This window comes from Protopterus annectens, chromosome 10.part0, assembly GCF_019279795.1.
Source record: "Protopterus annectens isolate FY-2018-M chromosome 10.part0, PAN1.0, whole genome shotgun sequence".
Classification (NCBI taxonomy): domain Eukaryota; kingdom Metazoa; phylum Chordata; order Ceratodontiformes; family Protopteridae; genus Protopterus; species Protopterus annectens.
In genome coordinates this window covers 1,151,347,914-1,151,360,543 of record NC_056744.1, presented here as the reverse complement: position 1 = coordinate 1,151,360,543, position 12,630 = coordinate 1,151,347,914, and the positions used below count along the sequence as shown (strand labels likewise).

Genomic DNA, 12,630 nt, shown 5'->3' with positions numbered 1-12,630 from the left:
CCCAAAGCTGAGGTTGGGTGGCTGGGTCTAGATTGGATTTGGCGAGGCTAACAAAACCTGCAGAACTGCAGTGGCAAAGCCTGCTCTGGATTTGGAGTAGAGAGATAGGTGGTAGTGCTTGGTAAAAATGTGCACTGAGCTCCAGGTTGCAACGTCTAATATGTCTTTGATTGGTACCCCTCTGAGGAAAGCTGCTGAAGTGGCTGCTTCTCTGGTAGAATGAGGCCTAATGCCCTTTGGCACAGATTTGCCATGTTGTGCATAACAAAAGCGGATGCAGTGTCCTATCCATTTGGAGATTGTCTGCTTTGTAATAGGTTTTCGTTGTGATCCTGCAGCATATGCTACAAACAGTTGCTCAATTTTTCTGAAAGCTTTTGTTTTGTCCAAGTAAAATCGTAGCTGCCTGTGTATATCCAAAGCGTGCAGAAGTCTTTCCCCTTTATTCTGGGGATTTGGGTAGAAAGTAGGCAAATTAATGGTTTGGTTTAAGGCCACATTGGAGACTACTTTTGGCATGAATGTTGGGTTCGTCCTTAGAGAAACCCTGTCCTGGTGAAAAATGAGGAAAGGTTCCACAGCCATCAATGCCTGCAACTCTGAGACTCTTCTTGCTAAAGTTATTGCTAGGAGCAGAGCAGTTTTCCATGACAAGAATTTTAGATCAGCTGTGCTGGCTGGTTCAAATGGAGGCAGTGTTAGTTTTTCTAAAACAAAATTGAGGTCCCAAGTAGGTACTGGTGTTCTCCTAGGGGCTCTTATATTCTTTGCCCCTCTGAGGTACTGTCGTAGTAGAGGATGTGAAAAAATAGGAGGATCTGTATTGTAATGAGCTGAAATGGCAGAGGCATGGATTTTAATAAATGAAAAAGATAGGCCTTTGTCCAACATCTCAGTCAGGTATTGCAAAATCTGAGGTATATTAGGGACCAGTGGGTCGAGCCCTTGTGCCTGGTTCCAAGCATAGAATCTCTTCCATTTCTCTGCATAAGATTTTCCTAGTGCTGGGTCACCTGGCTTCCAAAATTACATCCATAACAGTTTTAGAGAGAGGTGCAGTCTGAGTGGCTACATTATCTGCCATGCTGCCTGGTTTAAGGTTCTGAGTTGACTGTGCATAATCTGATTGTTTTGCTGTGTCAGAAGATGAGGGATTTGAGGTAGAGGCCAAGGTGGGCCTTGGGACAAAGTTTTTAGGATTGGGTACCAGTGCTGGCGTGGCCAGTCTGGTGCAATCAGGATCATTTGTGGCCTCTCTTGTTTGACTTTTAGAAGCACCTTGGTGAGAAGAGGCATCGGAGGGAAGGCATAGACTGTCAGGTTTTTCCAGCTGAAAGATTGAGCATCCACTTTCCATGCTTGAGAGTGATAAGTCCTTGTGCAAAATTTCTGTATTTGGCAATTGTGAGGGGAGGCAAAAAGATCTATGTCTGGGCGTCCCCATTCCCTTGTTATGTTGAACACCTGCGGATTTAGCTTCCATTTGTGAGGATCCATGAGATTTCTGCTTAGTTCGTCTGTCAGCGTATTTTTTGTTCCTGGCAGGAATTGTCCTTGCAGATGTACCTGGTAGGTCAGTGCTGTGTTCCACAAAGTCATGGCTTGTCTGCATAGGGGGTAGGAATGTCTGCCCCCTTGCTTGTTTATGTACCACATAACCATGGTATTGTCCATCTTTATTAATAATTGTCCTGGATGTATTAGGTCCTTGAAGGCTGTCAGGGCATTCTGTACAGCTAGCATTACTTTTTGACTGATGTGAAGATGCATTTGTTCCTTGGGCCACGTGCCCTGAATACATTTTCCTGCCATATGTGCTCCCCAGGCATAATCTGATGCATCCGTTGTTGTCTGTCTGGCTGTAGGTAAGGTGAAAGGCTGTCCCTTGTTGTGGTGACAGGCCTGGGACCACCATCGAAACTCCTGTTGTAGGCAGGGAATCAAGGTTATGACTGTCTCTAGGCTGTGACAATGCTGAGTCCAAACACCTTTTAGATACCATTGTAGTTTCCTCATATGCAGTTTGGCACATGGAATTAGTAGAATGCAAGATGCCATGAAACCCAGGGCCTGCAGAATTTTTCTTGCAGGGAGCTGGGTCTTTGTTGCCATAATTTGAAAGTAATGAGTCAGTTGCCTTTGTTTGTCTGGCGTGAGATAAGCCATCTGGGCAGTTGTATTTAAGCTTGCACCCAGGACTATTATCTCTTGAGAGGGCACTAGTTTTGATTACTTTTCGTTTACTGTGTACCCTAGGCAAATTAGCAATCTTTTTACAAACACCAGGCATTTTAGAAGAATGTCCTTGCTCTCTGCTTGAATTAGGCAGTCATCCAAGTAGGGATATATTTGAATTCCTTTTTGTCTGCAAAATGCAATTACTGGTGCCAGGCATTTTGTGAAGACTCTGGGCGCAGTAGATAAGCCAAAGGGCAGTGCAGAGAATTGGTAATGCATTGAGCCTGCTATAAATCTGAGGTATCTTCTGCATGATTGTCTGATTGGGACATGCAGGTATGCCTCCTTGAGATCCAAAGTAACTAGCCAAGCCTCCTTGCCCAGCATGGGCAGAAGTTGTTGTAGTGTTAACATTTTGAATTTTGGAACATCCAGGAAAGTATTTAGGATTGACAGGTCCAGTATTGGTCTCCAGGCTTTGTCTTTTCTGGGTACTAAGAAAAGTCGTGAGTAAAATCCTTGGCCCTGTTCTTCTTGTGGAACTTTTTGAATAGCTCCCATATCCATAAGAGCAGCAATCTGTTTTTGTGCCTCTGCCCATTGGTTTTGTGGCAGGTTTGGCATACCTTTTTGTTTTGGAAGCGTGTGTAAGTGGAACCTGTACCCTTGAGAAACTATATTTAACACCCATTGGTCTTGGGTTGATCATGTGCCAATTTTTTGAGAAAAGTGCTAGCTTTCCCCCTAGGGGTGCTGTCAACTGGTAAGAGCTTGGCATTTGCAGAGGGAAGTCATTGTGACCGTTTCCTATAAGGTTGTGATTTGTCTTCTCATCCTTTGGGGGCTGAAGCACCCCATTGTTTAGGTCTGTAGGAGCCTTGGGGCTGAGATCTGCATCTTGGAAGTCTGTATCTGCCTCTTTCTGGCCTGTCTGACACTGGAAAGGACCAATTTTTTGAAGGCCAGTTTCTGCTAAATCTAGGTGGTTGAACCTGTAAGAAATCTTTCACAGTTTGCATTAACTTTGCTTTATCCTCCATTTTCTTTAACACCTCTTCTGCCTTAACACCAAACAAAGTATCATGCTGTAGTGGAGCATCCAATAATTTTACTTTAACATGGTCAGGTAAACTTTGTTCTTTCAACCAAGCATGTCTTTGAATAACTGAGCCTTTAACTGCGGCTCTACAAGAAGCCTCTAATGAATCAAAACCACATTGCAGAGAGTATGCTTTCCCACTTGTTTAACTGCATGCAACAAACCCTGCATTTCTTTACTGTGAGGACTTTCTATATTTGTAACCATTTTCTGCTTTAACAATGACATGAGATACTGTTGATATTTAAGCATGTGAAACTGACAGTTTAAAGCTCTTACAGCTACTAAGTAGCAGAAGTGTAAACTTTTTTCCCCCATCTGTCCATAGCTCTGGAATCCCTATCCGAGGGGACAGGATTTTTGGCAGTGGAAGCTTTAACCCCTTTAGGACCCTGAGAAATTGTTTCTGGGTCTGCAGCGGGGTTTTTGTAAAGAAATGTATGAGAGTCAGGGACCCTGTAGTACCTGTCTGGCTTTACTGGTGCATGGGGTAAAGAATCTGGAGACAGACTGGATTCAGAAAAAACATCATCTACAATATCAAGCACAGGGGGGATAGCTAGGGGCCTGTGCTGAGGCAATAAAAGGAAATCTCTGAGCCTTTTCTTGGATTCTGAGTAATCCTGGCTCTCCCAATGGAAATGCTCCCTCATGGTGTGCAGGGTTTCCCCAAAAGAGTAATCCTCAGGCAGTGAGGCTGAAGGAATGGACTCTTCAGCATCAGAGTCCTTATAGGGAAGGAGAGAATAGCCCTGGTCAGAAGAAGAATCAGAGGAAATTGAAACCTGATCAGAGGAATCATAATCAGTGTCTTGCCTAGGCCTTTTGTCAGGAGGGGGATGGGAGCCCCTGATTAAAGTAACAAGGTCTTCGGCTATTTTAAGCATCTGTTTCTTTGGCATGGATGACTGTTCTGGAGAATGCTGCACTTGTTTCCTTGTCTTTAATGGTGTTTTTGACTTTGCCATTGCTGCTGTAGTAGCTTTAATTGTAAGCTGTGAAGGTCTGACAACACCCTCTGAAGCTGGTGCCTGCTCAGTGGCTCCAGACCCATCCGAGGGTATAGTTTCCGTAGGCCCAATACCTTGAGTTTCCGCAGGCCTCGGTGTCTCCACGTGGCTGTCGGTTACGGCCTGTGGCTCTGAGATAGCGGGTGTCAGGGGCTGCGAAAGCACCTCACTGAGAACCAGCGAACCGGCTACTGGCCTAGAAGAGGCTTCGTCGTCTGTTTTGGACCTCGGATGCCTGTCTTTTTCTTTGCGTTTTTTATACATTCCGGTCTTCAGCTGTTCCGATGGCATTATGTAATTAAATCTTCGTCCAAAATAATGTAAAGCAAAATCAAGCCGACGTTTAATAGTGCGTTTATTGAATCTAGCACAAAACCGACAACTAGTAATATCGTGGTCAGGGCCTAGGCAAGGAATGCAGTAAGAGTGAAAGTCCTTATGAGGTATTTGCTTCCCACAAGAAATACAATTATTAACTTTCACTGACATCGGTCTGGAGCAAGAAAGTTTCCCCAACGGGGTACTCACCTTTATTGAAGACTTCGGTTCTGAAATTCAGTTCTGAAAATCTCAGGAGTTGGCCGACCGGCACTTGCGAACTGCTTTTGCATCGGGCACCGTGCAGCAAGAAAGACTGAAGAAAATGGCGTTGGTTTCAACTTTTATACCCCTGGCGCACTGACGTCAGGGAAGAGGTGACAGCAACCGACGCCGGACCAAGACTTTGGAACTTGGGCCGACTGCGGGTCGCCTGCCAGCAGGATAACTCAAGTGTAATGACTGCAACAGTGAAACACTATGAACATCTGCTTCTGCTTCGGGCTCCTCTGCAAGAAAGACTGATGTAATGGCATCAGCTGCCTGTTTTTATACCCCTGACGACCTGAAGTCAGTCCTGAAGCGACAGCAACCAATACAGTAATACTAAGTCTCTCTTATTCAGGCCGACTGAGGGCTACCTGCAGGTAGATAACCCAAGTGTGATGACTGCAACAGTGAAACACGAAGAACATCTACCTTATTCTCTTGACCTTTTTCCCTCACAGGAAAAATTCCTTCAATTCTTTATTAATTATTATTCTCAACCTCTCTTTGGATTGATAAAAGTATGCCTGACTCATACACAAGACTAAAGGGACTAAAAACATTTCCACTGCTTGTATCTTACTATCCATATCTACAAACAACAGTTTCCAGTTTCTCAATTTTTGTATTATCTTTTGTTTAGTTGCTTCCCATCTTTCCTTAGCTGCCACAACAGAAGCTTTTTTAAACTATACTCCTAAATACTTCTTTATTATAATCCCATAAATATGGGCATTACCAATTAGTGTGTGGCTACATAATTCACGGCTACAACTTTTGTTTTATCTTCGTTAATTTTATATCCAGAAAAGACCTGAAATTGTCTCAAAATGTTCCATAACACGGAGATGCCCTTATCTGGATTCATCAGGTACAAAATAATACCATCTACAAATAAAGGTAACTTTCCTTTATTACCATACCAATTATATCCTTGTATTTCTGAACAGCATATTTCCTTTGCCAATGGCTCTAAATATAAAGCAAATAAAGAGGAAAAAGGAACCACTGTGTGGTTCTTTTGCTCAAAAACAGCTTATCTGAGAGGAACCCTCCCACTTTATTTCGTGCCTCTGATCCTTCATATATCCTACTAATTAACATTATTATATTAGGGGAATGCAAATACTTCCACTGCCCTACTCAAACTCTTGGCTTGCTCTGTCAAATGTTTTCTCTGCATCAAGACCCACCAACAACTTATTTTCTTACATTCTGCTTTCCTCTGGATCATCATTGTTCTATTAATGTCAAATGTCTGTCTCCCCTCCACAAAACCACACGAAGCTGGGTCTGAAGGGTCTTTGCTATCTTTAGATAACACAACCACCACAGCTTTCTTCCAAGATCCTGGTGCTTCCCCTCCTTTTAAACTCTGTTAAAATCTTCCAGATCTTTATCACTTTCTTCCCTCCTAATTTCCGAACTCCCACAGGAACACCATCTGTTCTTGGAGACTTTCAGGAAGACTGATTATACATCAATCTTTTTATTTCATCACCTCCTGTCTTAACTGTTAGTTGTTGAGCCTCGTCCATCTGCAACCTTTGCATAATTAAGCCTTCCATAAATATTTTCATTTGTACTCTTTCTTGATTTCCACATTTCTCTGCTTTATACAAATTTTCATAAAAATTTCCAGAATATCTCTAAAACCTGTACAGGGTCTCTGGCTATTTTTCTTGTTATAGGTTCCCTAAGTTTGGCAACAACACTTCCAACATTCTGTTGCCTAGGTTTTTGAGCTCTGGAGTTATCAAAAATAGTTGATTTAAATGCAATCTTACTAAACGCATACATATTATCCGGATACTCCTTTATTTTCTCTTTAGCACTCTGCATTTGCTCATCCTCTTATTGTGTGAGAGTCCTCTTATTCTGCAACATTTTAACATTTGTCAGCCCCTCTAAATAATTTCTCTTAGTTCTTACCCATATCTCTTCCTCTTTTAATTCAACCCCATTTGTAAACTCCATTTTCATTTGATCATAGTCACTAGCTACAACTTCTGAAGATATTTCTGTTTTCCCTAAGAACTTTTGATAATTTCAAGTACCTATGCCTTAAATTCCTCTGTTTTTAACAGGGAGGTGGGAAAGCAGCAGTGTGTTGTTTTTAATTCAGTACCCTGCATGTTTATCTCAGTTTTTACTGGTGTATGATCCAAAATAGTTACTGGATCTTAAATCAGACTCTTATACCCTGTAGCCAGAAAACAACCATACTTTGAACTCGCTGTAGTGTTTCCTAAGTCAGAGACACCAGGTAACACATTCTGCCAAAAACTGGATGATCCCGGATTTTTTATGTAAAGGCAAATCAAAAATTGCTTTTGAAAGTGGATTAAACAAACTACCACCAAACAACTATATTCCTGGCTATTTCGTCCTTCTGCAAGGCGATCTGAAGACAAACAGAACTAGAAAACCAGAAAGATCCAAGTTGGATAAGTTGGCTATTTGCTGGAGTGCATGTCTAGCTGTAAGACAGCACGAGGGCTACTCACCAAGTCAGGCTGTGTCTTGGTGCAGGGATGTTTACAAGGTTATTACTGTGGATTAGAACAGAGACTATTACTGGGGGTAGTCCAAGTACTGCTGTGTACTGTCTGGAGAATACAGTATGTAGGGAGTAAGGGATAGGGGGAAGGTACTTTGAAAACAGAGTAAAAGACTACAGTAATAGGAATGGCACAGTGAGCACGAAGAGGGTGTGCTGCACGAGGGGACTGAAGACTAAGAAAAGTAGGAAGGGGTTAGGGTTTATATCCCATGAAGTGGCTTGTTTTAGCAAGATAATGAATTGATCATAGTTGCGTTTGTGTGTGACAATTTCAAGATGGGAAGACAAGTCAATGGAATAGTTTCAGCCTTATGATTAGTTATGGTCTGTTTAGTGGTGGGGCAGTTTAAGTAGGTAACTAAGGTGGTTATGTGGTTTTAAAATGGGGTGGTTCATAACATGGGAGTTGAGACAGAAGGATGTTTGGGGTTTGAGTATAACAGGTTAAAATATGAGTCAGCAGCTACAAGAGTTTCTGTTTAGAGTAAGGACGGTGAAAACACTTGTGTTGCATCTTTTTCAAGTTAGTTTGTACAGTGTTTGTGTTGGAAGAGCGGAGGAAGACTATCTTGGTAGCAGAAGCATGGTAAAGAATGTAGATTACTGCAGTGTGGAGACAGCTGGGGTGTTGCATTACAGCAGAATTGAACTGAGAATGGAGGAAGATACGATTAAGAGAAGTAAACATGGGTGAAAATGAAAAGCTGCAGTGGTGGCAGGATAAAGGGATAGTCTTACGATAGTTTGGATGGGGTGGAGAGTTCCACAGGGAATTCCTATGGAGGTGAGAGAGCTGTAGTTGATTAGTACTATGCAGTAAAATCAATGACACAAGGACTGGAGAGTTTGTACTAGGCATGACAGAAATGAGGAAGAATAAAGGAAATGAAATGGATAGAAACTGGAGGTAGGTAGAGGAGTTAAGCAAAGCCAAGCTAAAACATATCACTCCCCAGTCTCTATAGTTATATTACATAGGAGATCGTACCAGCTTGGAAGAAAAGGAATTAAATTAAATTTCCTCTGAGACTATGCAACCTCATTAGTAGTATACTAACACATCTCATGTGGGCACTGATCTTTAATAACAGGACTACAACTGATCTTTAATAACAGGACTACAGTCTCCATTTAAAACAAATTTGTACTACAAAATTTTCATGTTCCACAATAATATTGCCGTTGGTGGTAAGATCACATATTATATATTCAACTTCAACATGACAAAGTAAACCGAAATCAAATTACCTAACTTATCAGAGACAGCAGCTTCTGTTCTACCTCCATCATGTAAGTGGCCAACTACATCACTGCTGGTAAATTAAATTATCCATGACTGAAGTCCTTCTGCTTGCCCAGTCTATTATTATGCAGCTAAACTGATTATTCATTTTTGCACAATCAGCCAGTCTATGTACTGCAGGCAACAGTGACCCCTTTACTTCAACCTTAATGGGAGATGTCCAAGTTTGCACTTCCAATATATTCAGATACAGTGGATATAAAAAGTGTACACACCCCTGTTAAAATGACAGGTTTTTGTGATATAAAAAAAATGAGACCACAATCAATTCAAAACTTTTCCCACCTTTAATGTGACCTATAACCTGTACAATTCAACTGAAAATAAACAAATCTGTTGGGGAAAAATATAAAATATAAAAAAAGTACAATAAGCTGATTGCATAAGAGTGCACACCCTTAAACTAATACTTTGTTTAAGCACCTTTTGATTTAATTACAGCATTCAGTCTTCTTGGGAAGCAGTCTATCAGCATGGCATATCTTGACTTGGCAATATTTACCCACTCTTCCTTGCAAAAGCGCTCCAAATCTGTCAGACTGCGAGGGCATCTCTTGTGCACAGCCCTCTTTAGGTCACCACACACATTTTCTATAGGATTTAGGTCTGGGATCTGGCTGGGCCATTCCAAAACTTGAATTTTCTTCTGGTGAAAGCATTCTTTTGTATTTGGATGTATGCTTGGGGTAATTGTCGTGTTGAAAGGTGAAATTCCTCTTCATCTTCAGCTTTCTAGCAGATGCCTGAAGGTTTTGGGCCAAAAGTGATTGGTATTTGGAACTGTTCATAATTCCCTCCACCTTGACTAAAGCCCCAGTTCTAGCTGGAGAAAAGCAACACCAAAGTATGATACTGCCACCACCATGCTCCACCGTGGGGATGGTGTTCTTTTGGTGATGCGAAATGTTGTTTTTGCGCCAAACGTACCTTTTGGAATTGTGGCCAGAAAGTTCATCCTTGGTCTCATCAGACCATAACACATTTTCCCACATGGTTTTGCAAGAACTGACGTATTGTTCTGCAAATTTTAGCTGGGCCTGGATGCTTTTCTGTGCAAGAAAAGGCTTCCATCTTGCAACCCTACCCCATAGTCCAGACATATGGAGAATAAGCAAGACTGTTGTCAAATGTAGTACACAACCAGTACTTGTCAGAAATTCCTGCAGCTCCTTCAGTGTTGCTGTAGGTCTCTTGGCAGCCTCCCTGACCAGTTTTTGTCTTGTCTTTTCATCAGTTTTGGAGGACGCCCAGTTCTTTGCAACGTCACTGTTGTCCCATATTTTCTCCACTTTTTGATGACTGTCTTCACTGTATTCCATGGTATATCCAATGCTGTGGATACATTTTATACCTTTCTCCTGACTGGCACCTTTCAACAATGAGATCCCTTTGATGCTCTGTAAGCTCTCTGCAAACCATGGCTTTTGCTGTAGCAGGCAACTGAGTACGTCAGGAAAATCCTACAAGGACAGCTGAACTTTATTTGGGGTTAATCAGAGTCTCTAACTGATGACAGGTGTGTACCCGAGAAGACTGAATGCTGTAATTAAATCAAAAGGTGCTTCAAAAAAGTATTAGTTTAAGGGTGTGCACACTTGTGCAACCAGCTTATTGTACGTTTTTTATTTTTTTATACTTTTTCCCCCAACAGATTTTTCAATTGAATCGTACAGGTTATAGGTCACATTAAAGGTGGGAAAAGTTTTGAAATGATTTATTGTGGTCTCATTATTTTATATATCACAAAAACCTGGCATTTTAACAGGGGTGTGTACACTTTTTATATCCACTGTATGCATGTAATCCATATACTACCACTTTTCTCATCCTTTTCAATCACTATGAAAACATTAACTAAGTCCCTAAACAGCAATGTCCAAACTTCTCGCACTCAATGTCATTTTCACTTCACCATGGCACTGCATGCAAATTGCTGTTTTTCTACTAGCTAAACACTTTATAGTACTGCAAAACATCACATTCTATGCTGTACAGCTATATATACTTCATCTGGCAGATGTCAATGAAATCTTGGCTCACACTTACCAAAAGGAATGCTGAAGAAAGGATTGCAAAGAGCTTCTTCTGCAGTGGCCCTTTTTCCTGGATTGTCATACAGCATGCTTAAGAAAACAGAAAATGCGTGTTTTACTAAATGGATAACTAAACTGTATTTTTGGCAATTAAATAAAAACAACCAGGAAAGCAAAAAAGGAAAATAAAATCATTGTTAAAAATTAGCATTTATTTTAAGCTGTTTACAGCTGTGTTGTACAAACAGAAATGCTTACTATATGCCATATTTTAAACCTTCTGCTTAAAAGGTGAGGGAGAAGCACCGCAGTAATGGAAACTCATTATACTTAGAAATAAAAACCAGATCACAATAATTTCCCGATACTTTCCTCTTATAAAAAGCAGTACAATTAATTCTAAACATCAAAAATATGTCTTAAGAAAATTAAAACACACACAAAGACTGCACTCAACTGGTTAACTGCAGTAAGTAAGACAGTCATGAAGATTAACATTAAGTGAAATAAACTACTCTCACTCAACTGCTGTTCCTAAACAGAAATCTATTTATTCAATAGTTGCTAACTGCACTTAAAAGGGTCATATTTTTCAGGGTATCATCTGTTCAGATGAAGAAGAATTCTTGTAACATTTTGTAGCACTGCCAGACCCCCACCTCCAAAAACACACCCTGCACTAGTTACTAATGGAAAATTAATTTATGCTTCTCTCAAACCACAACTACAAAGATGATACAATTCTTATTTTCCCTGTTCTCAATATGTGAAACCTGAACCACCTCTTTCCCTGCAGAAACCAATATTTAACAATACCTCAATACACTAACTAAGCAAGAGCAGTTTGAGTTTGGAAATACTGACTTTGGAGGAGGATCAGGCCCAACATTCAAATGCCTAGAAAATACCCATCTACACCACTGGAGCTTATGTTTGTAGAACTTCACAATAACTCATCAAAATAAAGTTTCCAGTCATATTTATTCTAATATTCTATAATGACAATTAGCATAGTCATTTGAATTGTCAATACTGCTTTCCACGAGGAGATACATTCATCCGCTTCCACGATGGAAGAACAGCTAACAAAGGCTTGCAATTCAGCAGAGCTCACCTTCTCCAATGGTGGGCCACTTCAAACATAAAAAGAAAAGTACAGTTGTGTACCTACCATAAATGTAGATGTTCGAGTGCATTCACTGTTGCAGTCATTACACTTGGGTTATCCTGCTGGCAGGCTACCCGCAGTCGGCCAGAGTTCCAAAGTCTAGGTCCGGCGTCGGTTGCTGTCACCTCTTCCCTGACGTCAGTGCGCCAGGGGTATAAAAGATGCAACCGATGCCATTTTCTTCAGTTTTTCTTGCCCCAGATGTCAGGTGCCCCCAGATAGGAAGGCTGAAAAGAATAAATTATGCCAAAAAGCATGCATGTACTAATATAAACATTTCCTTCATCTACAAGCAAATACACCACATAGGTTGTATAGAGTTGAGAAGTACAGAAAGTTCCAGCAATGAAAAAGGGGGATGGTGGGAGGGTAACCTGGACTGCAACAGTGAATACACTCGAACATCTACATTTATGGCAGGTACACAGCTGTACTATGTTCATCGTGTTTCACTGTTGCAGTCATTACACTTGGGTTGAATCCCAAAGCTGAGGTTGGGCGGCTGGGTCTAAATAGGATTAGGAGAGGCTACCAGGCTCTGCAAAACTGCAGTGGCAAAGCCTGCTCTGGATTTAGAGTAGAGCGGTAAATGGTAGTGCTTGGTGAAAGTGTGCACTGAACTCCAGGTTGCAGCTTCTAAAATGTCTTTGGTTGGTACTCCTCTGAGAAAGGCTGCTGAAGTGGCTGCTGC

General features: G+C 41.2%; 1 protein-coding gene across 4 annotated transcripts in view; it reads right to left on the bottom strand.

The window, feature by feature from the left end:
- UHMK1 (U2AF homology motif kinase 1) overlaps positions 1-12,630 on the bottom strand; it is a 512,108-nt gene that overhangs the window by 225,228 nt on the left and 274,250 nt on the right. For all 4 annotated transcript variants that reach the window (XM_044085882.1, XM_044085883.1, XM_044085884.1 and 1 more), the window contains one exon: positions 10,785-10,861. In XM_044085882.1, the coding sequence (XP_043941817.1) occupies positions 10,785-10,861 (77 nt within the window). The remainder of the gene's footprint in view (positions 1-10,784; positions 10,862-12,630) is intronic.